Genomic DNA, 26,953 nt, shown 5'->3' on the forward strand with positions numbered 1-26,953 from the left:
TAATTTATTTATCTAATTATCTAATTATCTATCTAATTAATCTATCTGTTTTTAAGTCATTCTTTTATATGAATATTAAGGCTTAAAATAAAGGTTTTAAGGAAAAAACCATTAAAACTTGAAAAATGAAACAATGATATAGGAAATAATGGAATTTTAGCATTGATGCTAGAATTGTTGTGCATAAATCTAAATATTCAAAATTGCTTTTTTTAAATAATCATGAATCTGTAAAAGGGATTTATTACTCTTGAAATAAAAACAGGGAATAAAGTTTGATTTAAGTGACCTGAGGCCGAATTTAAAGAATTTAAGCAGCGGCTCAAATATGATTGGTTCCTCTCAAAATTGTATTCAATGTTTCAAGATTTCATCCGGTGCTCAATTGATGCCGGTTTTTGGTGGATTTGAGACGCGGCTCAAATTCATCAAATTCGGACACTGGCATATTGAATATTTCAGGTTGGATGGGGAAAATGTATCCTGTATTGTACTAAATATTGAATATTTCAGGTTGAATGAGGAAAATGGTACCTGTAATGTGCTAAATATTGAATTTTTCAGGTTGGATGGGGAAAATGTATCCTGTATTGTACTAAATATAGTATATTTCAGGTTGGATGGGGAAAATGTATCTTGTATTGTACTAAATATAGCATATTTCAGATTGGATGGGGAAAATGTATCCTGTATTGTACTAAATATAGTATATTTCAGATTGGAGTGTAAAAAATGTTCCTGTATTGTACTAAATATTGAATATTTCAGGTTGGATGGGGAAAATGTATCCTGTATTGTACTAAATATTGAATATTTCAGGTTGGATGCGGAAAATGTATCCTGTATTTTTCTAAATATTGAATATTTCATGTTGGAAGGGGAAAATGTATCCTGTACTGTACTAGATATTGAATATTTCAGGTTGGATGTGGGAAAATGTACCCTGTATTGTACTAAATATTGAATATTTCAGGTTGGATGGGGAAAATGTATCCTGTATTGTACTAAATATAGTATATTTCAGGTTGGATGGGGAAAATGTATCCTGTATTGTACTAAACATAGAATATTTCAGGTTGGATGGGGAAAATGTATCCTGTATTGTATTTAATAAGGAACTGAAACACAAGAAACTTATTTCAAATCACACTCTCAGTATTCAATGTAAGTTAAAATATTCTAATTTATTAATTAAAAATAACTTAGATTTCATAAAATATTGATACTACACAATTGACCTTTGTAAAACGTTTCAAAAGCAAATTTTTTCAATAGTATTTGTCGGCAGAAAGGGAATGAGTTTTTGCCAAAAACTCTAACTGTTTCCCCCTATATCTTAGCAACCCGATGTCGTAAACCTTAGATATTTCAAATTTTGAATTATGTTATGGTCAAATAGTTTAAATTTGAAATAACATTGGTTTACATCATCTGGTTTCAAAGATATAGGGATTAGACAATTTGAGTTTGTGGCAAAAACTCAAGTCTTTTGTTGCAGATACTCTTTATTTCAGTTTCTTCACATACGTGACTTGCATATTTATGCAGCAGAGACAAAGAATGTTATTGACAGAATTCAATGCTTTAAAAATAACGTAACAAACCTCAACCAGATAAATGTACACATGTGAATCGAACTTTAATCATCGACGATCCCTTCAAATTATTTCTACAGTCCCTTTAAATTATTTCTACAGTCTCTTTAAATCTGCTGATTTAATGATTGATTGATTAGATAATTGATTAGATGGTTAAATTGGGAATGTTCTGAATGAATTTACATATTAGTTGTGTTCGGTTAGATCTGGAATTTTATGAGAAATCTCAGTTTATAGAATATATAGAAATTTAATTACAGAGGCGGAAACTTTTAAACAATATATAGAAATTTGATTACAAAGGTTGAAACTTTTAAACAATAAATAGAAATTTAATTACAGAGGTGGAAACTTTTAAACATAAATAGAAATTTAATTACAGAGGCGGAAACTTTTAAACAATATATAGAAATTTAATTACAGAGGCGGAAACTTTGAAACAAATTTCAGTTAAAGGGACTAAAGACGTAATTTTAGGACAAATGGTATTTCCGATTTACAATGATACCCTTTCAACTCTTGTACATTGTTTGAATTTTAATTCGAGTTTCCAGGGGCGCTCTAATTTAGTTAGAAAATAAGGATATATGATGGTTTAATGAAGGGTTGCCTAAAACGGCAGATTTTTATTAAAATCTCCAATTTTTGACCATTGATTGATCGTTAAATGTAGTAAAGGTTTAAGTTTAAGAGGATCAACAGAACAAAATTAATCTAAAGGAACTGACTGTTAGCGTCACTTCAAGTGACCTTCCATCCATCCATTTTAAGAGTGGCATGTACGATTTAAACCGATATTCTAATTAAACCTTTGTTTGTTCAAGAATTTTATGGTTTTCTTAAATATATGGCGGGAAATTAAGTGACAGTTGAAACCGCACGAGTGTACACTAGCACGGATACTGATCACTTGAAAGTATTCTTACAATCTCTTTAACTTATGTGATTCGATTTGTATTTGCCATTGAAAATCCAAATAAAAAAAAATAATTCAATTTTTTTGTTTCAGATTCTCCAATATTAAAGTTAACGATGGGGGCAAACTTGAACTCAAACAAAATAATTCAGGGAATCATCTAAAACATAATTTAGATATTCTTTTATTTTATCTCTAAAAGGTATGTCAATACAAATTCTGGCATATATTCAGATGCTCCGACTAATTAGACCCAAAAAATGCGGAAAAAAGCAGGCATTAAAAATTAAGTCCTAAATAGCCGAAAACCAACTAACTTCTCTTCAAAAATAATTTTAAATTTTGAACCTTACATATTCAGGGTGTCAAAATCTTAAAAGTATTCCAGTTAAAACAATCATCATCAAAAACTTCAAGATGTCAAAATTGTGGTCTACCATCTTTTCCTATCTTTTGAACAAAATCAAAATAGTGAAAACCTTTGATACATCTGTAAATCTGATTGATAAAATTAAGGTATACCACATTTTCAGACACTCATAATAAATACAATCTTTTTTTGATACACTTTACCATCCATCATCAACTATTAGACATAAAAGACGATTTTCAAGTTGTCTCATAATAATTCCCGTGTTTATTGGAACTCCCTGTATATTGAATCCTATACTATCCCTCCTTATATAAACTCTTCAACTCTCAATTATGTTAGGTCTAGTTTTTCTCTTTTCTGCCTTTCTGCCGAAATAGTTTCAGAAAGCCTTGGTCTGAACTTAAAATATAACGGCATGAGTTTTTTAAGCAATTTTAAACACTTTTTTAACCACTATAATGTTATTTTACAATAAGGTTAAAAATGTTTTATTGAAAATGTCAAATCCTTTTTGCACCAGAAAAAAGTTATGCAGCAGTAAATTTGAAGCAATACTTTAAATGAAAAAATAAAACTAAAAAAAAACTGATTCAGAAATTAACAATTTGTTTTCAAAACAATATTGATATGGGTATCGAAAGATGCGTATATTGAACCGCTTTCGATATTAAAAAAAAGTTTTATTTACGGCTTAATTAAACTAAAAGAATTTGCTTAATTTTTAAGGGATTTCTTCGAATTTTACTGTGCTTCTAAACCCAGTGTTTCAAGACGGATCTATCTATCTGTTTATCTAAAATTGTTTTCGAAAAATTTATTTTCTGGCTTACATTTTTAACAAAAAAAAAAACTGAATGACTTTGAAAAATTTGAACACAAAATTCTCAAATCTTTTTAAAAAATGTGTCTAAGAAAGTATAAAAACTGGTACAATGTGTATTAAAGCATTTTGATAAAAAATTGCTCAATAGCCCTTAGTTTAGACATGGTTTACTCTTAAATGTGTGGCCCATTCAGGATTGTGTCAGCTTTATCCCCCCCCTTCCTTTCAAAAAAATCTTCAATAATCCAGAGAATAATAACGTACATATATTCAAGGTTATAATACAAGGAAAGTTATTTCAGAGGTGTTCGCAACTTTTGTACTGCAGTGTACTGTCTCTGGGCGGTAAATGTAAACACAAGACGGATGTCACAGCTTGACATGGGATCCATCCATAGATAAAGATAGATTGCGCATAAGACGACATTTTTCATCTTGAAAGATATAAATGTACAGAGATGTTTTAAAGATATTTCTATTTTATAGATTAACTAGGTCGGTTGTGAACATTGGCTGTTCTTATGTCATTGAGTACTTGTGGTGTACATGAGTTCTGAAGAGTGAAATTTGAGTTAGTTTAGTCCTTCTCATGTCCTTCTTTAGTTCTCGTCAATATGATATATTGCTCAGTGAAATATTGTTGTTCAAATAATTCCATTCCCGGAGTTATTTTACACTCTATTATGAAATCCATTAAAACACCAAACCACCCCGCTTATCATTGAAGTACACTTTGAACCCCTAGAAGTATGAGTTCGCGGACTATACAATTCTTGGGGATTTTGCGCACATAAGCTATTTATGTTTATTTATTTTCACATAAAAAGTCAATGAAATATTCTGATCATAGAAAACTATTATGTTCAAAATTTAATGCTTTTATCCTCCTCGGAAACTAAAAGAACACTTATTATTATTATTCTTGTTTACAGACACCGCCCAGAGAGAACTGGTTTCAATATGTACGCAGAGTATACGCAACTGCAATTAACTTTCCTTGCATTATAACCTTGCATATATTTTGCTAAACTTTGTATAACGAAGAAAAATTCCAATTCTCTAGATTAAAAGTAGAAATCTAATTAATTAAAGTGAATAGTGAATAAAATATTATGCCCTAGTTTTTCAAGTACTTGGTAAATTACATTTATGCCGGAATGTATTAGTTACTTTCATAGCAAAATTAACCAATATAAATATAAACCCGGTGCAAAATTGTAACTTTTTTTTGCAACTCTCCTGTTTGGTGTTTTTTCAATATTTTTTGAAAATTTGTAACTTTTTTGGTACTCGAATAGCCCAAAAAAAACCGCAAACCTTTTTTCTCTCAAAATCAAAAGTTCAGAAAAGCGAAAATAGATAGAAAACCATTTATTTGCACATTTTCGTTTTTCTGAAATTTTGATTTTGAGAGAAAAAAAAGGTTCGGGGATTTTTTTGGGCCATTGCATTGGTGTACCAAACAAAATTACAAATTTTCAAAAAATATTGAATAATCACAAGTCAGGTACAACTTTGCACCAGGCGCCGCAAATCACACTTTTTTGACTCACCCTGTATATATTGGATATATGTTTGGTTCTGAAAACAGGGAACTGATGTCTTCTTCCAATGTTCCATTCTCAGCAAACCAAAGGAATACAAGGTAATCAAGTCAGATTAAATAGAAAATAGTCAGAACCCATTAAGCTGAAAAGGTCCTAGATCAAAAACCTGTTTAAGATTTTAGTTTCTTGACCAGAAAGCATTTTAGTCTTTACCACAAACTCTGATTTTCTAATCCCTATATCTTTGCAACCCAATGCCGTAGACTTAGATATTTCAAACTATGAATTCTGGTAGATCAAATAATCTGACATATCAAAGGTTTGCACCATCAAGTTGCTAAGATATAGGGATTAGAAAATTTGAATTTGTGACAAAGATTCAATTCCTTTGGCCATATTTTAGACTTTTCAGTTTTAGCATAATTTTGAGCCCCGTTAAGCCAATGGTTTCTCCCAACCTAACCCACCCTCCTATCGGGATTTTTTAAGTGACTTGCTCAAAATGAAAATCATTTTGTTGTCAAGAAACTGCAATTGGGAAAATGTAATTTTGAAATGAAAAATAGGATGTTTTATAATTTTTGGTGATTTTTAATTTTCTATAAATTTATCATTTTTGAACTCTTTGAGAATCCCTCTTTAAATGGAATCACAGTTCTTTTAGGAATTAAAATGTAACCCTCCCCCCTGGGTGAAATATGTTCATGACAGGGTTTCATGACTTCATCAATCCTATTTCTTTAGATTTGCAAAAGCATGGAATTTATATTGTTTATATATCAAACTGTTGGCTGCCTATTGAGAAAAAAACAAACATTTTAGGAATATTTTTCTCTGTACTATTCTAACTTATATGACTAAACTGGAAGCTTCCCAAGAAGGTACCTTGCTCTGGTTTTGTTAGTTGGTACAAAGATGTATTATTTTAAAGAAAAAATACAATAGGTTCAAAAAATATAATTTCAAATTAAAATTATTAAAAATTCACATGTCTGATGTTATACTTTAAACTGAATTAAACGTTTTATCTGTGTTTCTATCTGAAAGATACTTTAAACTATTAAACGTGTTATCTGTGTTTCTATCTGAAAGATACTTTAAACTATTAAACGTGTTAACTGTGTTTCTATCTGAAAGATACTTTAAACTATTAAACGTTTTATCTGTGCTTCTAACTGAAAGATACTTTAAACTATTAAACGTGTTATCTGTGTTTCTATCTGAAAGATACTTTAAACTATTAAACGTTTTACCTGTGTATCTATCTGAAAGATACTTTAAACTATTAAACGTTTATCTGTATTTCAATCTGAAAGATACTTTAAACTATTAAACGTTTATTTGTATTTCAATCTGAAAGATACTTTAAACTATTAAACGTGTTATATGTGTCTCTATCTGAAAGTTACTTTAAAACTATTAAACGTGTTATCTGTGTTTCTATCTGAAAGATACTTTAAAACTATTAAACGTGTTATCTGTGTTTCTATCTGAAAGCTACTTTAAACTATTAAACGTTTTATCAGTGTTTCTATCTGAAAGATACTTTAAATTATTAAACGTTTTATCTGTGTTTTTATCTGAAAGACGTTTTATCTGTGTTTCTATCTGAAAAATACTAATTTTCAACGTTTTAAATTGAGGGTTACTTAAAATTTACGTCGATTATCCCTTTAAATTTTTTATATCATTTTTTTATTAAAAAAGTACTTTGAACTTATTCTTGTTTTTCTTCAATTGTAAAAACAATTCGTTTACCGTCATAACAATCATTTATCAAACCTTTAATAAGAATTATCGTTATGTAATATTATTTAAAGCTTTTGCTTTCCATTTCAGTTTCCTAGAACAGATAGTTAATTAAACGTTTATTTTCATAAATAATTTGTTTTAAATTTGAAAAATTTAGACTAACGTCAACATTAATAACAAACAGTTGCAAGCAAATAGATTATCTAGTATAATAGGTGGCAACAGAGAAATGAACCAATTATACACGACGTCATAAGTGTCAAATATAACAAGGAAAACGAAATTGTATCACATTTGTTGAAATGCTTTCCAAGATTAAATAAAAAAGGGTAAAAACAGAAAATAAAGAACACATGAAATTGCACTTATTTTACTGTAAGATAAGCACTTTTTTCTAAAACTATCACTATTATTAATAATTTTGTCGGACACAAAAACTGAATTGACACTTGTGACGTCAGAATACATCTGTACTGAGAGTGTACAAATTCTACGTTGCCACCTATTGTACTAGAATCTATTTGGTTGCAAGTGTAGATTGCTTGGTTGTCAAATTATGTACAGCTACAAATTAAACAGATTGAAACGTACATTATGTAGGTGAACATAAAGTATAATACGTATATATATCTATGTACATTGTACAGATTGCATATACATGAATTAAAAGAAAGTATAATATGTATAGATATTTATGTAAAAGATAAATGTCAGATTGAAGCGTACATGAAGAAAAAAAAGTATAATATGCACGTACAGATATCGTATATACAGATTGAATGGTACATGAATGATAATAAAGTATGTACAGATATTGTTTGTACATGTTGAATGATACATGAATGAAAAGAAAGTATGTACAGATATCGTTTGTACAGGTTGAATGGTACATCAATGAAAAGCAAGAATGTTCAAATATTGTATGTACAGGTTAAATGGTACATGAAAATGAGAGATATACAGGTTAAATGGTAAATGAATGAAAAGAAATTATGTACATATTTCGGTTGTACAGGTTGCATGGTAAATAAATGATACGAAAGTATGTTTTTCACATATCTATGTACAGATTGAATATTCAGGTACATGAAATATACAAAAGTATTTACAGATATCTATGTACAGGTTGAATGGTACATGAATGATGAGAGAGTTGAAGAAAATATTTCTGCTGGAATTATTATTACAGATTCCTCGCTTGTAATTCAGGTAAGGAGTGTTGAATGACAAAACAGAGAGAGAGCTTGCGCGTTTTTCCTTTTGGGCCTCTGCCTCAGGGTTATTGAAATACATGTATTCTCACTGTTTTAAACAATTAAATATAAAGTTTTTTGTCAGTTTTTTTTTAGTGCAGTTTCGTACATCCAAAGATGGTAGGTCAATTTATTTTTACAAGACTAGAACTGTGCGCGTTTGTGCATGCGCAAATATACACAATTTATGTAAACCTTTGATTTTCTCATGTTTTTGTTACTTTAATAATGTAAACCTTTGATTTTCTCATGTTTTTGTTACTTTAATAATGTAAACCTTTGACTTTCTCATGTTTTTGTTACTTAAATAATGTAAACCTTTGATTTTCTCATGTTTTTGTTACTTTAATAATGTAAACCTTTGACTTTTTACTTTTCTCTGAACTAGCAGAATGCATAGCAGAAAAATCTAATTTAAATGATATGAGGTTGCAAAGATATTAAGAATAGAAAATAAAAGATTTAGGCGAGTAATCTGTTCATTTCAATATTTTTTGATTAATGCCTCTTCTAAAATAAATATAGAGATAGCCTAGAATAGCCTAGTATAATGTTTAAATGAGCATAAACTAGTCAGATTTTAAACTTTCTCTTTAAGGAGGAGGCTAAATGTCAAATCAAAATCAATGATTTAAGTTAAAATTAATTTCAAATTTCAAAATTTACTATTTTATTAATTTGATAAAAGCAAGTACTTAAACTAGAAACTGCAGTTGTTGTAATTCACCTTTTCTTGTTTGAAATGTGTTTATTTTTAATAATTCTGTCATTGTTTTCTGCAGCAGAACCAACGATTAAAAATCAGATTTCAAAAGTAAAAACATGGATATCTATCTAATACATTTTCACCGTTGTGAATCGCATCTACATTGCTAAATCTTTGCATGATACGAGTCAGTACAACATGTACTGTATATGCATTCAGTTGTACTGTCCAGTCCAGACTACCAGCGTAGAGTCGACCCAGCACGTTTTATTCAATAAATGTAGCCTGGCGAGATCACAGTGGTACTACTCTTTAAATTAAGGATAACTAAGATTGTCTAATTGATAAGTAATCTATCCCTATCTTCTATTTAGTGTAGCCGATGTTTATAGTTATATAAGGGACCATCTACTACAAAAATATATGTTTAAGTGGGCCCTGGCGTGGCTTCATAGTAAAATATAATGGGCTTTTGTTGTTTCGTCACTGGTTTTTTATTCTTTCTGTCCTTTCGCTTTTTCTTCTTCTTCTTCTTCTTCTTCTTCTTCTTCTTCTTCTTCTTCTTCTTCTTCTTCTTCTTCTTCTTCTTCTTCTTCTTCTTCTTTTTCTTCTTCTTCTTCTTCTTCTTCTTCTTCTTCTTCTTCTTATTCTTCTTCTTTTTCTTCTTCTTCTTCTTCTTCTTCTTGTGACAGTTGAGTTTTAACAATAAAATGGTAAAAGAAAAGTTTATATTAGTTTTTGTTTGGGTGTGAAGGCTGTATAGTACAACTATGCCAAAGTTAAACTTAAAGAGTTCTTTTAAAGTAAAGATATTATAACCTAAAATTCATTTTTTAAAGAAAATAAAAATAGAACAGATTTAATGAACAGCAAGACGAAGTAATAATTTCAGCTTTTACAGATTATTACCCCTTTTTCTCTGCACATCATAAAACTAAAAATATCTAGTTTAAACTATGTCGAGTCATATTTTAGGTTTTTTAAAAAAATTGAACATGGCCGGACCCAAATACTGTGTGAAACATAACTGCGCGCATTAAAAATAAATTCGTTCTAAAAAATCATTTTAAAAAATTCCCTCCCTAAAAAAAACAAAGGAACGCCTGTAAAATTTACTTTTTATTTTATGTTTAAAGGGAGAGACCGGCGAGAGTGGTAGTTAAGCTGTAGGGTTCATTTGATACCTACTAGACAATATTTAAATATGAGCGTAAAGTTATTTGTAATATGTCACCAATTGTTTCAGTCAGCAAAAGAACCGAGTTTACATACAATAACTAAAATACAATAACTAAAATAACATGGACACAACGTGTAACAAATACTATGCTATTGCCAAGAGTGGGGGGGGGGAAACATATATATGAGCTCCTAGGGGGGGGGCATAGTTTGAATTGTAAATTTAAAACATTTGGCATCTTGGATACTTCAAAGGTACGCATACAATCCAATTACCTGGCCAGTACTACTTTATTTCTCTATCAAACAAAACTAGCAGACAAAAACAGTAAACTAATTTTTTTATGCTTTTCACTCTTCAGTTTCAGATTTGAAAAGTGTTATATCTGAGTAGCTGAGTTCTACGGGGGGGGGGGGGCACTGACCCCACTTGTGTACGCCCTTGCTAGTTGCATGTATAAAAACAGGTTGAGAAATATAATGAAATTAATTTATTAAAAATAAGTTATACAAATTTTTCTACGGTTTTACGATATGGCTTTCCTCGACACTTTCTATCAATTAATTATGTTCCCAAACAGTAAATAAGTCTCTAAAATATTTTTGTTAACATTTATTTCTAGTTTTTCAAATAATAGGAAAGCATGTTTTTTTCTGGTGACTGAAACAACTGGTGAAAACATAAAGGACTTCACGCTCGTAATTCAAAATTGTACCCCGTAAAAATATCTCATTGGTATCAAAAGAATTCAAAATATTTTCTCTACAATCTGCACTTTCAGCTCAACTAATATTTCTAGCCGGTCTCTCCCTTTAAAGAAATGCTCACAGGAAATATAGAGGCTGAAGCAATTTTTAAAAGCTCATTTTATGCAAGAAAGAGGAACGCAAACGTTGGTGAAAGTCTTCGTAAGAATTTTTGCTTGTTCATTAAAAAAATGACACACTCAAAGACATATAGGACGCTTATTGTACATATGCCATGTAGATACTGGGAAAATGGTTTGCCACTGGAATACCAATGTATCTCATCCATCTATGTAATTACAAATCTATCTTTCCATCTATCTATATATATCTTTATTTATCTGTCTATCTATCTATAATTCCATTAGTATTTATTATATCTTACATACGTTGATCATTATTCTCTAATGTCAAACCCAGTTCTACTCTTATCATTATATGCTTAACAAATATTCAGATAAGATAGATGGATATATAGACAGATGTATATATATTGTAAGGAGTTTACACTGTTTTCTTATATTCATAACTCTCTGCAACTGCAAACAGGTTTTGCTCTTTGCTTAATCATGAAATAAGCCTATTTAAATGACAGAAGACATAATTCAACCTAGAAATCGTCATATTTTCATTTTATTTCATAGCGCACTGCGATTTAATGGTCTCACGCTCTCAAGCAAAAATCGTTGAGAATTTTGCCAATAACTTCTAAAAAACCACATCTAACAACAAGTGCTTTACAGTGCTAAAATGTACATGTAAAGGGCTACAGAAAAGCAAAAGTGAGTTAGAGCGGTAAAATTTAAGCTTAGGGCGTTGCGACACTTCAAAGTCAGCCCTGTCTTAAAAATTTATGAGACTGTTTATAAGGAGGCTGAATCTATGTGAGCGTCATAATTCAGTCTCATCCTTTATTGGGTAACACTGTGTAGAAATCTAGGAAAAGATTTTTAACACTAAATAATTGCACTCTTATTAAGTTTGCTCTGATTCCAAATTGATTCAAAATACTTAAAAATGTATGGAACGATTGTTGTCTACGTTCAGTCATTTACAGATTTATTTTCTGTTTGTTCTCCTGAATAAATATAAAAGAAGACATTTTCTGGTTATCACTGGACTGGGACAATTTATTTGTAACTCAAAACGATAAAGGAATTTGTTGTAATGAAGATTTAAGATTTCCTATAATAAATTTAAATTTGAACAAAATACAGTGCAATAGTGCACACAAAATAAACACATTTTGAAATCCCAAGAATTGTTCGAAGAATTATGCTTAACAAATAAAATTCAGGGCCTGGCTATACTTTGCATATGCATGCTCATCTGACTGGACCTGGTGCACGATGAGTTAACATATTTTTAAAACCAAGGAGAATTGAATACAGCTTTTTGCTTAACAACAATAATAAAGGCAGCCGATCTAGAGTAAACAAACATGAGTTAGTATACGGTGAATCTTCATCTAACGCCAGAGATGCGCCAGATGTCTGTTTATCATTTGTGTTATTGTTTACAATCTTTGTTATTGTTGTTGCGCAAAAACAAGTTCTTCAGCAGTCAAAAAACGTCACAGCAAATTGTACGGAAACATTATTGCCCCCTCCTTGTATTCAATTCTCCTTGTTTAAAACAGTGTACTCTAACGAATGCCGCAACATATTTCGAAAAGACAACATGGCTGTATGTTTAGAAGGTTGGATTGATGGCAGGAGGAGAGTATGGATGTCGGGCCAGCAACATTCAGGGAGACGGATACAGTAATAAGATTCATCTCAATATTCTATGTAAGTTTTTTTTTATAATTTTCTTGGATGCGGTTGGTGTTGAAATTGAAGTTTTAGTGAATTTCCCTACAAGGGGCTGGTTCATTCTGTGTACTGACCCCTGTGGCCTGGCATAATCTGTATGTGTACTGTACAGGTCTCTCTAACTGATTTATATATGTCAGTCCGTTTCTTAAAATGACCGGGAGTTAACAGTGCGTTGTAACAAGTAATTAAAAGCATTTGGACAGCAACTTACTAGCTGCAAACACAACAAAGATGTATTTTTTTTTTCTTATGATAAAAAAATCAGCTTGGCCGATTTGAAAGAAATGTAAGCTCTGCAGAAGTATCTTACTCGCAACTAGTAAATCATAAATCCTACGGGATATTTCTAAAGTAAAATGAAGAACAAAGATGACGGTTTCCTGGTCCTCATTGTATATGTTTCAAAATCCTATTAACAACAAGATTTATCTGGTTTTGAAAAATACACAACGCTCTTATAATTGGTAAGTCTGTCCAGTGTCTGGTTACGACATCTATCACTTCTGTTATACAATAAACAAAAAGAAAAGGGAAAAGTATGCAAATTTCTGTAGACAGAAGAAAGAAGCTCGGCCCTGGAAAGTTTAAACTTAAAGCATTGACTCTCTTGTTTTGGTTATACATAGCAATATTTTACATTAAATGTTAGAACATTTCCTTAAATAAACCATTATTTATGTAAAAACTAGTATAGTAGTATTGTGTCTGATGTTTAGTGTTGATATATTTATTATCCAAGTCTATAGGAAACAGAATACATGGATACACAGATTGATTTTATTATTGTCCTGGAGTTGTCAATATCCTTAGTATTCTCTATATTCTCTGTATCTTCTGTATCCCTTGTGTCCTCTGTACCCTCAGTATACTCTGTATGTAATAAATATCTTAGCAATCTCCATATCTGTAAACCTGAACACACCTAGATTTATTATGTTGTACATTATTACCTCAATGGGATTGTAAATAACTATGTCAAACCTGTATTGTGATTAAGCTTACATACGCTTATATATAACTATGTAAAACTTGTAATTACATTCATTAATGTAAACTGTATCATAGAACTCAAAATATACGTTAGTTGGAATAATACTCCGCTTTGATTACAATGTTAGAGAAATTGTTCCTCATTTAGCAAAAGAAAGGGGTCTGAATCACTTTCTTGAAAGATAGATATAGATTACAGTGAATTGTATCTTGTAAGGCAGATACCTGAGAATACAGGCTAAGTCATATCAGGATTGATATTGACTTTGAAATAACTGAGGAACCTTTAGTTCAAGATTGAATTGTATCTTTTAAAACAAATACTTGAGAATACTGATAGACTCATTTCCGGATTGATACTGACCAAGGTATTATTGGAGAAACTGGAGTTCGAGAATGAGTTGTACCTAGATTGGTACTGACCTAAAAGTATTTATCGGAGTAAGGCATTTTCTATAAGCATCCTCTGTGAATCCTCTGTTATCATATTTATATCAAATTATTTTCTCTCTCCCTTCATAACTTATTCATATTTTATTCCCTAGTTATAAACAAATATATTATGCACGGGAGGAGGGGAGGGGGGGGGAGAGAGGGGAAGATGTCAGATAATAAATATTTATTACACCCTCCCCCCCCCCTTCCCCATCTTAATTAATTCCTCTCAATCCTTTTATGAAGTTACATGGCATAAACATAGCTCGTGAAATTTTCATAAATTGCAATTTTCCTGTTATATAAAGAAAGAAATTGAGTTTTTGCCACAAACTCTGTAATTTCTAACTTCAATATCGTTGCAACCCAATGTCGTAGACCTTTAATATTTAAAACTATAAATTCTGTTAGATTAAATAATTTAAGGCTGAATTATCAAAGGTTTACACATGAAGGTTGCAACGATATAAGGATTAGAAAGTTTGAGTTTGTGGCAAAAACTCAGTTCCTTTTTTTTCAAAATAAGAAAAAACATCAAAACAGCTATTAATACCAGAAAGCTCTGAAATTGAAAGTCGACTTTTAGACTCAAGTTATGACTTTAAATAGTCCATTTAACATGAGATGCTACAATTGTGCAGTGTTACCAGACCAATTTCACTGAATAAGTGATTTAATAGCTTACTAGTCAAACTATTTGCTGCTTTGTAACAACATCAAATGCACTTCAGAATTGCTTCTTCGTCTTCCTATTCTACAGTTTTCTGGTTATCATTGTAGATTAATTCTATTAAATCCTAAAATGTTCTAGCCATAAAATAACGCTATTAAAATTTCAAATTATTATTTCATTTAAAATGTCCTCCATCTATTCATGGAAAGCCTTGCTGAAACAATTAAACCAGAAGTAAAATTGCGAATTTACGACATTCAGTTTTGCGGATTTTTTCCAAAAATAATCTTTATGGAATATTAGGATACTAGCCTTATAGGGCGCTTCGCGCCCATCTTCTTAATTAATTGTGAACATGTTCTCTTTGTGTACATCGTAAAACGAAACAAAAATAATTCGCGGATTTTCACAAAAAATTTCGTGGATTTTCAAAATTTTCAAAAAAATAATGAAGATCGAATTTTGATGGAGACAAATATTTGAAATTTTGATCATTCATAAACCTTCCCTGTGGTCACGTGATGTCCCACAAAAAAGTTTTATGAATGATAAGAATTTTAAAAGATGTGTTTTAAAGGATTTAATTTTGTAAAAAAATTTGATTCTTGGAAATCCGCAAATTTTTTTTTTTTAATCCGCAACATTTTTTTCTTCTTTGTTTTAAAATGTAAACAAAAAGAACATGTTCACAATTTAAATAGAAGTTGAGCGCCCTAAAAGCCTAGTTTTCTAAATTTTCTAATTCCTATCTTTTCAACATGATGGTCTGTGACGTGTGCATTTTAATTTTTGTAAATTCAACTTTTTCATCTTGCCAAATTCCATGATTAAAATGGATCCAACGGCATCAGGTGGACATTAATTAAGGATAAGAAAAATAGATTTTTTTTAATTTTTACTTTTAAACATAGTTTTTTTCTTTGCTAGATGCACCGAGGTGTAGTAGAAGCAAAGGATCTCATCTAGTTCCAATTAGATCCCGGAGAAACCTAACCTGCTCCGTAGACTCTAATCCTCAACCTTCGTCCTACTACTGGTCCATTAATACTACTGGACAAGAATTTAAACTCTTAAATCAAACTGAGGTATACAAATCAAGATTCGTATGATACTATAACTAAACAGACCTGGAAACTTTTGAATGGTGGATATCGGGATTAATGTTTGATCTCCTTTTTTTCTTAATCTCCAGATTAAATAATGCCTGTTCTCCTCTTGTTATTAATCTACAGATCAATTAACCGAACGGGATTAAGTATATCCTATTATAAATTCCCAGCTCAGCTGTGGCAATTATGCTACAGCTAAAAACAACGGGAATACTTCAGCGTTTGCTAATATGCTTTTACTTAAGGCAATCCATTTACACTTTCTTATGTTCCCGGATATACAAAGATTTTAAAGCTCAACAGCCCCTGGATCAAGGAGTAGTTTGCAACTTCCTACTCAAATTTTACACCCTACTGTACACATTTTTCATCCTAGCAATAACGATTTTAAAGAACGTGTAAATTTGCGGATTTTGATCAATCGGAAAAGAAATTTAAACCAGTACCAAAACGGATTTTGTTTTTCGTCTGTTTTACTTTACCTTAGTAATTGTTGCAAAGAGTGATTGCAAAATTAAGCATTTTGGCCATTAATAAGTTTTCATTTATTTTTTCTCTTTCAGGGGTTCCTCGATTTATCCACAATAGAGACGGAGGGAACCCTGGAATGTTTTGCAATAAACAGTATTGGAGAAATGCAGAAACCTTGCTCATGGACTGCTGTAGAAATAGGTCTATTATTATTATTTAATTTAATTTAGTTCACAAATAGTCTGCAGTGCAATGTAACGTGCAATTTACTTAGTCTGCAGTACAATGCAACATGCAATTTACTTAGTTTGACGTGAGAAATAATCAAAAACATTATTAGGTATCCCAGACCCTCCTACTCAATGTAAAATCTTAAATCAATCTGTTTCTTGGATGGATATTTCTTGCAATCCTGCCTGGGATGGAGGGCTAGGTAAATCATATGTTTAACTGTTCATCTGTTTATCTGTTTATTTGTTCATCTGTTTATCTGTTTATCTGTGTATCTGCTTGTCTGTGTATCTGTTTATACGTGTTTCTGGTTATCTGTGTATCTGATTATCTGTTTATCTGTTAATCTGTTCATCTGTTCATCTGTTTATCTGTTTACTTGTTTATTTGTTTATCTGTTTATCTGTTTATCTGTTTATCTGTTTATCTGTTTATCTGTTTATCTGTTTATCTGTGTATCTGTTTATAAGTTTATTTGTTAATCTTTTTATCTTTTTATATGTTTAACTGGTTATCTGTTAATCTGTTAATCTGTTAATCTGTTTACCTGTTAATTTGTTTATCTTTTTATCTGTTTATCTGTTTATCAGTTTATCTGTGTATTAGTTAATTTTGTCATCTGTTTATCTGTTTATCTTATCATCAGTTCATCAGTTTATCTGTTCATATGTTCATTTGTTTTTCTGTAAATATCTGTTTATTTTTTTATCTGTTGACGTGTTGATTTGTTTTCATCTGTTTATCCTTGTATCCATTTATCTGTTTATCTGTTCATCTGTTTAAACCCTAGACTTACAGTAGAAAGTTGTTCTTGGCTTCTGACGAAAGCTGAGATTAACAGCTTTCTAAAATGTATTTTGAATTTTCTGTACCTTATCTGATCTCTTTTTTATCGTAAATCCTGGTCAAATAGTATTAAGTGTATTAAGTCACTGTCTGGTTTATAAGAAACCCCGGTCAAATAGTATTAAGTCACTGGCTGGTTTTTAAGAAACCCCGGTCAAAAAGTATCAAGTCACTGGCTGGTTTTTAAGAAACCCCGGTCAATTGTATCAATTTACTGGCTGGTTTTTAAGAAACCCTGGTCAAATAGTATTAAGTCACTGGCTGGTTTTTAAGAAACCCCGGTCAAATAGTATCAAGTCACTAGCTGGTTTTTAAGAAACCCCGGTCAATAGTATCAAGTCACTGGCTGGTTTTTAAGAAACCCTGGTCAAATAGTATCAAGTCACTGGCTGGTTTTTAAGAAACCCCGGTCAAATAGTATCAAGTCACTAGCTGGTTTTTAAGAAACCCCGGTCAATAGTATCAAGTCACTGGCTGGTTTTTAAGAAACCCTGGTCAAATAGTATCAAGTCACTGGCTGGTTTTTAAGAAACCCTGGTCAAATAGTATCAAGTCACTGGCTGGTTTTTAAGAAACCCTGGTCAAATAGTATTAAGTTTTTAAGAAAGACACAAGGATAAATAAAGATAAATAAAGTCGTAATTCACAGCAGAACTAACCAGTGACATTAATTTCATTATGATCAGATAATAATTTATCCTTTGAAAGAAATAAATGCGGTGGTTTTTTTCCAACACCCTTCAGGTGATGGGACCCGACCTGAAAACCCTGGCCCACAACATGTCCAGGGGGAATCTTGAAGGAAATCAGTACATATTGACGGATGGCTTCTGGCTAAATACTAGCTCTATTGTATTTATGTATTTGAAAAAAAATATCTTTACAATTTTTACTTTTAACCCTATCTCTGCTTGGGTACTTGAAAACCAGGATATGCTGGGGGAGGGTCAATTTGCCCCCCCCCCCCTCTAAATCCCATGTTCGATGTCCAAATATGACAAATGATACATCATTGGAAAGCTCTTGTGCTCTACTTTTAGAATCTGCAAAAAAATTGCAAATTTGCAAAAATTGAATTTTTTATCGCTGTCCAAATATGACAAATGATACATCATTGGAAAGCTCTTATGCAATACTTTTAGAATCTGCAAAAAAGTTGCAAATTACCAAAAATTGAATAAAACCCCCAGCAAGAATAGCGTTAAACTCATTTTTTTTGAGACAGCGGCCAATTCAAATATCGGGTCTGTATTTGATTAAATATTTATATGTTTTCAGTTTATCTGTCAGTTTTTTTGTCGTTATGTTCAACAGCTTGTTAATTCGTTTATTACCTGTTTTTCTGTTTATCTGTTTTAAGTTTATCTGTGTATCTGTGTATCTGCATATCTGTTTTCAGTTTATCTGTGTATCTGTGTATCTGTGTAACTGATTATCTGTGTCTCTGTGAAACTGATTATCTGTGTATCTGTGTATCTGTTTATCTGTGTATCTGTTTATATGGTTTTCTGTTAATCTGTACATCTGTTTATCTGTGTATCTGTGTATCTGTGTATCAGTGTATCTGTTTATCTGTTTATCTGTTTATCTGTTTATCTGCATATTTATCTCTGTTCTCATTATCTGTTTATCTGTGTAACAAAATGAGTATATCTGTTTATCTGTGTATAAAATGAGTATCTGTTTTAGATCAAGTATTTCATCTGGAAGTTTATAACAGTTCTCCTTTTACTCTCATCAGGGATAGAACCTCAATAGTCAAACCTTCAATTTTTTTCATTAAAAAAAAACTTTTCTTTTGATAAAATCAACCTATTAAAACTGATCTAATTATTATTTTCTCTCAGCTAGTGAGAGAAAATGACACTCATTGTACAAAGCTGGTTTTCTGTTTTAAATGGTTTTTAACATAATGTTAAGTCACTCCGGACTAACCAGAGTGAGCAGCATATTTGGTTTTTTCTATTTGAAATCAAACGTGTTTTGGTCTATAATTCAACAATCTTTTACCTTACGGATTTGTTTATTCTTTACTTTTTCCTTCAAAATGCATATGCTGACCAAAAAGTATTTTAGACAAAAGACTAAAAAATGTGTTTAATGGGTCAAATTGTGATCGAAAGTTACAGCTTTCTGAAATATTGACAGAACCGTTAAATCCACGTCAAGTGTTAAGATTATTAGCGGGATTCAATGAAATTTATTCATTTAGGAAAAACCAGCTATTTATTACGGAATGTAGATTTTCATCCCCCCCCCCTGTATTTATTTCATTTACTAATATAATAAAACAAGAGATTTATATACATGTTGCGTATAGCCGGCCAAACGGCTGGACCGATTGGGCTGAACTTTTCTGTGGACACTCATGGGTGGCCAGGGGGTTTCATAGGCTAAAAAATTCTATGATTTTTTTTCTCTTAAATTTTATTATTTTTTTTCCACGGGCAAAGTCGTGCCCTTCAGGTAGTAGATTATAAATTACATTTTTTATTATTTAAATCATTTTATTCAATGCACTAGTTTACTCTGCTTAAAGTAATCCATGAATCTTTATGTGTGTAGCTAACCCGGGGGGGAAGGGCTTTTGTATCCCACCCCCACATGTTTAAAGTCAAAAGTAGGTTTTAAAAAAGGCAATAAAGGTTGGAAAATGTAAAAAAGTGAAATACAAAAAATTTAACAAATAATGCTATAATGCAATAGCTATTTGATTTAATATTCCTTGATCAAAGACTTTAAAATTTTAAAAAATTGTTACACAAATTCATTAAATTATTACTTCTCTAAAAGTTAAAATTATAGTATTTTGCAAAAAAAAAATAGAGAAAGGGAGGGTTGAGAAAGAGATTGTAACACATTTACAGGTTCCCTTTTCAATAGAATATGTCGTGGAGACAGACATCTAATTCTACAATTTAAAAAAGGTTATGGTCAATTTTAAGCGTTCATCATTCAAACATTTTACTTGTCCGCTCCTCCCGTCCCATATCCCTCACTTTTTATTATTGAGAATGTATTTTTTTGAGAGATAAAATTATTGAAAATAATTTATTGAGGAATACATTTTATCAGGAATATATCCAACACTGGCGCACCAGCCTTCACTGTAAAGAGGTAATTTTAAATATTGACTGATCAGTGATCAAGGATCAAAGGGATATCTTTCTGTTTTTTACAGAAAATTAATTTTTTTCAATTGTGATGTTTTGCCATAAAACGCAATTATTTCCAAGGACTCATAATTGATTGATAAATAATTGTAGATTTGAATTTGATTTTAGTGAGTTAAATATTCAGAGTTACACTTAATTTCAATCTTTGATTGATTACCTCTGTGGAGGATACTTTTAAGTGAAGAACGTTTCACCTCCCAACCTTATCGTCAAATCCTGTTTCACCTCCCAACCTTATCGTCAAATCCTGTTTCACCTCCCAACCTTATCGTCAAATCCTGTTTCACCTCCCAACCTTATCGTCAAATCCTGTTATCTTAAATATCTTAAATCTGTGTATCTGAATGCTAAATGCCTGCATAGTGCATGCAGTTAAGTTCTTAAACGTAAATATTGGGAGCAAAATTTCCGATTGAAATTTTTTGCAATGTTTCTAGATTTCGAATTTAGTTGCCTAAGCAACGTGCTGCTATTTCAAAAGTATGTTTTACCCACTGTTTCTAGGGTTTCTAATCGGAATTCCGTTTCGCGGAATTGCAAAATTGCGGGGAAGTACAAGGCTCGCAATTGCGCGCAAATAAAATCCAATTCGCATTTCACCCAATCTGTGTCATGTTAAAAAAGCTTCAACCGTTTTTAATTGTGCATTTCAGAAATTGACACATTACAAAAATAAAAAATTAGTCGTAAAAATTACTTTAAATACATCGCTTGAAGGGGGATGGGAGTCAGCTATCAATGTCAACACAGACACAAGCTTGTAATCTATCGATGCCAAACCAATAGAAACGATCTCGTCAGCTATTTATTTCAACACGGACACAAGCTTGTAATCTATCGATGCCAAACCAATAGACACGATCTCAACAGCTATCAATGTTTGTTATGAATACAGAGGCCCATTGTAATATAGATAAAGTACGTTAAGAAGTTCCACGCAGGCAGCGTTGAATTGCATTTGCAAGACAGAGAGAAAGACCATCCGCATCCCTCCTTTGGGCCTCTGCCTCAGGGCTATTGTAAACAAACAAAAGAACTATACTAAGATATAATGTTCTATCTGTATTGCTAATAATCTATGACATTTTGTCAGAAATACCTAACACAATTATTTTTTAGACCTTTTCAAAAACAAACCCAAAATAACGTTCTTAATCTTTAGATCTAAATATAGAAAAAAGCACTTGTCTATCTCTCTTTTTCTGTCCGTTTGTATCCAATAAACGTCATAAATGTCTGAACCGATCAGGTTCAAATTTGGTGTGTGGCCTCACATGACCCCAGGGAAGGTTTATTATAGATGCTCAGAATTACAGAAAAAGTTTAATTTTCTTAAAACTCCCATAAAATCGCAATTCAAATCCACAAAAATAATTATTGTTTCATTGTTTTAAGAGAAAAAGCTGATATCCGCAGGGGTCAATATAATCCCAATCCCAATGGGATCAGGTCAAAATTTTTGGGACATAAATTAGTTTAAGGACTGAATACTGAATATTGGGAAATTACAAAAGAAGCTAATTTGGTTTCTAAAAACAAGTTGTCTGATGTTTTCTCTTCAAAATGTTTTATAATGATGCCAAGTTGTCCTGATGAAACGGATAAAAGAAGATTAAAACAAACTTTAAAAATACACTTTAACTTAAAAGAATTATCACTTTAAACCAACCAAAATATTTAAATAAAAGTATTTGTTTGAAAAATAAAGATATTTAAAAATATTGTTTAAGAAAACTCAGGATATTAATAAAGTCATTTTTATATTTGTTTAATCAGAATCTATAAATCGTTCTCACAAAAAAAGTCTTTTGAAAAAAAAACTATTTTTGCAAAAAAAATTGTGTTAATTTACTAAACCTTTCAATCTATCTAGATTAGAACCTGCTCAGCACCTAACTATGACCATCTACTCCTCAAATGCAAAAGGTAATTTATTCTAAAAACATTTTGAACTATGAATTTAAGTAAATCTGTATTTAATGGTTGTCAGAAACTGTAAAATATGAGAAGGCTCTTTAAAGAACCTGTCATTCTTATATTAATATTAATTATATAATATTAATTATAATTATATTAATATTATTTGTATCCAGAAGTCCAACCGTTTTTCGTTATTTCTAAATCGATCTAAAACGAACCACACCCTTTTAACTTTAAAAAACGTTAAACGATCGTTTTTTTATGATCGTTTTTGTTAAACGATAGTTTTTGAAAAAAAATGTTTCTCATGAATCTGTGTTTTTTTACAATTAATTTCCTTCTTTTTTTAAGAAGATAAGTTACTGATGTTGTCTAAAATGTTTTTTTTATCGAGATAAATCAACTAAATGTTTTTTCACCTAATAAAGGACTCTTATCCTCTAATTTTAGAATCTACTAAAAAATTGCAAATTTGCAACAACAAAAAATTTAAATTTTCTTGTTTAGGACGGAGCAGTGTGATTGAGATTGAAAGTAGTACTTCAAAATTAGCAGCAGCAGTTTTATCAGGTTTAGAATTTAACAATAATTAATTTTGTTTATATAAAACCCCAATGTATGCATGTGTGTCACAAAATACCGCTTCAAATGCTTGTGTTGTCGAAAAGGTTGTATATTAATTTTAAATATCTGTGCAAATATGAAATAGGGGAAGGGGTGAACCCCAAAAATATGATTAAAAATATACAGTAAAATATATCATTTTCGCTCAATTGCTCAAAAGAAACATCCTGTAACCTGTAGGTAAAATTGTTTCTATAATAATTTTTTAATGTATATTTGCCACATGCCTATCTACCCCCACTCTTCCAAAATAACGCTGCAACCAAACTTCAGAAATATTTTTCATCCTTTAGAAAGCGGGGAGGTTTTGTTTCAATTAATTTAAAAGAATTCCAAGAAATTTTGTTCAAGTTATCAGACTTCAAAGAATTCCGGAGTTTAAAAATTAATTTTAGTTTTCAGTTTTACTTTTTCAGATTTGGTAGGATTTAACTTGAGGGGAAACCGTTTTTTATTACAAATACACTTTAGAAATACAAATATGATTTTGTAAACATTCCTTAATTTTGATTTTTAATATAAAAATTTGACTTTTCTGATTGTCTGACATGTCCCAAGAGAAGGTTTCTTGATAGTTGAATTGAAATTGAAATTGAGAAATTTTTTCTTGAAAAAATGTTGACTTATTTAGAATTTAGAAATCCATCAATGTTAACAGAAAAATCCACGAAATTTTTAGTGTTACTATTTCAAAGAAAAAGCAAGGATTGTTTAAATTTGTTTAAAATTATTACCACAAAATGGGCGCAAAGTGCTCTGAAAGCCGAGCTCTTATATATTTCTTTCTTCAATTTTAAGCAAATGTTTAAAAGTTTTGGCAAAGCCAATATTACAATATCAATTTTCAAGAAAAAAGACAATTGTGCAGGCATATTACAATTTCTTTAAATTTTCTGGTATGCATTAAAATTCAAAATCATAAATAATAATTGATTAATTGATGAATTAATTAATTGATTAATTGATTAATTAATTAATTGATTAATTGATTAATTAATTAATTGATTAATTGATTAATTGATTGATTAATTGATTAATTAATTGATTAATTAATTGATTAATTAATTGATTAATTAATTGATTAATTAATTGATTGATTAATTGATTAATTAATTGATAAATTAATAAATTTATTAATTCATTGATTAATTAATCAATTGATTGATTAATTAGTTAATTAATTGATTAGCTTTATAATTGATTATTTGATAAATTGATTGATCAATTAGATGGCGTAGAGGAAGCAGACAGAGCAGAGGTTCCACTAGGAATAATACTGGGAGTAACTTCAACACTGCTCATCATAATCATCATCATCCTTCTGCTCATACTAGCCAGGGATATCATCAAATATTTACAGACTTTAAAAGTAAAATACCTAATTCACAATGGTACTTGTTAAACCTTGTACCAAGCTTAAATCTGTTAATTTTCATTTTTTACATTCCCAAAAAAATTGATCATTCTCAGTTGCGGTGCTCTGTATAAGTGACTTTTAAAAAAGGGCTACAGGGTTATAATATTAATGATTGGGTATGTAATGCATTTAATTTAGGACCACTTAAAATTGTGTTGGGACTAGGGATGGATCGTTTTGTTTTAAAAACGTAAAAACGAAACAGTCGTTATTAAAAACGATTGTTTTTGAAAAGATTGGTTTTACATAAAAAAAACGATGAAGTTGTTTGTTTTGTTAACGAATTCATGATCAATTATTGACGATCGTTACCAACCTTTTATAGGAAACCCTTAGATCTAAGGTCAGAAAACATTCATGTTATATCTCTTGATAAAAAAACAAACATTTAAGACAACAGTAACAAACTTATTTTCCTGGACACAAATTTTAATTATTTTTCATAAAACAAAAACGATTGTTTTTTAAAAACCTATTAAATGGTTGTTTTGTTTTTCGGTTTTTAAAAGATCATAACAAGTGGTTAGTTCATTTCATAATTAAAAGTTAACCTATTTATGAATTGATTATTGTCTTGGTGAAATCTATATATAAATTTGGCTTGTCTGAGTGTTTCTGTGTTTGTCTGTTTGTTTGTTTGTATCCAATAAACGTCAAAACGGCCCACATTTTTTGTGGGACATCACATGCCCACAGTGAAGGTTTATGAATGATCAAAATTTTAAATATTTGTCTCCATCAAAATTCGATCTTCATTAAATTTTTGAAAATTTTAAAAATTCACGAAATTTTTTGTGAAAATCCGCGAATTATTTTTGTTTTGTTTTACGATGTACACAAAGAGAACATGTTCACAATTAATTTAGAAGATGGGCGCGAAGCGCCCTATAAGGCTAGTATTCAATATTTGATAATGAATTACCAGGAGGCACCGGGGAGAGTCAATGCCATCTGACGAAGAAATGGAGATTCGGTGAGTGTACTTTTTAAACTTTTTAAATTCTGGAACTAATGTGCTGGAAAACATCCTAAATGTACATTACATTGTACAACTTACATGGTTTTTTATGGATATAAATTTATGCCAAGGTTGGAATATATGTATCTTTTCAGAAAGAACTAATCCTTATTTTCTGTAATTTACATTGGGCTTAAAACAATCTTTCATTTAGACGAATTATTTACCTATTTTTAAGTTAAAAGAGTCCCACTAGAAGATATCTTGTTCATGTTTTGTCAATATGAAATATCTCATTCAAAAGTTTAATTTCAATCTCTGCAGATCAATTACCAATTGTTAATGTTCCATTTTGCAGGTTAAGTACTAATCTGCTTGAAAAATCAAGAGAAACACCAATTTTAACTTCTTCATCTCTCCTTTCCAAACCAAACCAGTTAGAGCGGCAAGGACAGAAAAATGCGGGAAAACCCCGGTTATTAGACTCCACAGAGCCAGAGCCAGGCATATCTGATGGGAGATTCCTGCGGTCATGTACCGGCACGCCGGACTCTCAATATCTGTTGCACGGTGATGAGTACACCAATAATGAGGCATTTAAAGAAGATGATTACAAAATTTATTCTCCAGATGAAGACACAGACACGTTCAGTGATTTCGAGCGAAAACAATTCAAAGGAAAGATACTAAACCCATCCGTAAGAAATATAAATATTAAAATTAATCCAAATTATATGTGATTTGTTATCAAAAGTTTATAAATGTTTATTATATATGTACAAAATATATTGTGCAAAGATTTGTCGCCGCTAACGTTGAGAGGTGTAGATTTTACTAAATCTATGATTTAAATAATATGAAAATAGTTGCATATTTTGACCAAATCGAATTCTAGTAAAACCACATCACATGTTTTTTCAATAGGTTTTTAACCATAGCGAATGGCTGGATATTCATTTCTATGCTAAATTGATATATCTATGATTTATTTTGGATCAGTTTTGATCTTTTAAGCTTATGGAAAACTTAGAGGGTGTCCCAAATTATATTAGATCGTTTATATAAGCTCTAAATTGCGGTCCAACCCCCACCATTCCCTGTCCCAAAGATTAATCTTAAATAAAAAATTCACAAATGCCATGTTTTTATTTCAAATATTTGAAGGAATGCATGTACATTTTCATGTAAAATCTATATTTTCGAATGACATTAAAATTTGCAGATTGCAATATCATTGTTTGTTCGTTGTTTAACCCTATTCCTGCTGGGGAGGGGGTCAATTTGACCCTCTGTAGTTTTTTTTACATAATTCAAAAAGTATTGGTCTGAGGCTGTTGAAATTTTCTGACTTTTCCTACATACCCAAAGCCCTCCCTTTAGGCCTAAAACCGG

The 26,953-nt window shown here is 30.7% G+C and overlaps 1 protein-coding gene across 1 annotated transcript in view; it reads left to right on the top strand.

Moving 5' to 3' along the window:
* LOC111709913 (nephrin) overlaps positions 1 to 26,362 on the top strand; it is a 46,363-nt gene extending 20,001 nt beyond the window's left edge. Inside the window, exons 8-22 of the mRNA XM_023483855.1 lie at positions 1,076 to 1,164; positions 2,608 to 2,666; positions 5,302 to 5,355; positions 8,135 to 8,218; positions 12,591 to 12,684; positions 15,737 to 15,894; positions 16,482 to 16,590; positions 16,730 to 16,822; positions 19,156 to 19,207; positions 20,542 to 20,583; positions 22,516 to 22,568; positions 23,070 to 23,132; positions 24,416 to 24,524; positions 25,529 to 25,576; positions 25,920 to 26,362. Coding sequence (XP_023339623.1) covers positions 1,076 to 1,164; positions 2,608 to 2,666; positions 5,302 to 5,355; positions 8,135 to 8,218; positions 12,591 to 12,684; positions 15,737 to 15,894; positions 16,482 to 16,590; positions 16,730 to 16,822; positions 19,156 to 19,207; positions 20,542 to 20,583; positions 22,516 to 22,568; positions 23,070 to 23,132; positions 24,416 to 24,524; positions 25,529 to 25,576; positions 25,920 to 26,301 — 1,489 coding nt within the window. The 3' untranslated portion in view covers positions 26,302 to 26,362. The remainder of the gene's footprint in view (positions 1 to 1,075; positions 1,165 to 2,607; positions 2,667 to 5,301; positions 5,356 to 8,134; positions 8,219 to 12,590; positions 12,685 to 15,736; positions 15,895 to 16,481; positions 16,591 to 16,729; positions 16,823 to 19,155; positions 19,208 to 20,541; positions 20,584 to 22,515; positions 22,569 to 23,069; positions 23,133 to 24,415; positions 24,525 to 25,528; positions 25,577 to 25,919) is intronic.
* Positions 26,363 to 26,953: the final 591 nt, after the last annotated feature.

The sequence above is a fragment of the Eurytemora carolleeae genome, unplaced genomic scaffold (assembly GCF_000591075.1).
Source record: "Eurytemora carolleeae unplaced genomic scaffold, Eaff_2.0 scaffold773, whole genome shotgun sequence".
Lineage (NCBI taxonomy): Eukaryota > Metazoa > Arthropoda > Copepoda > Calanoida > Temoridae > Eurytemora > Eurytemora carolleeae.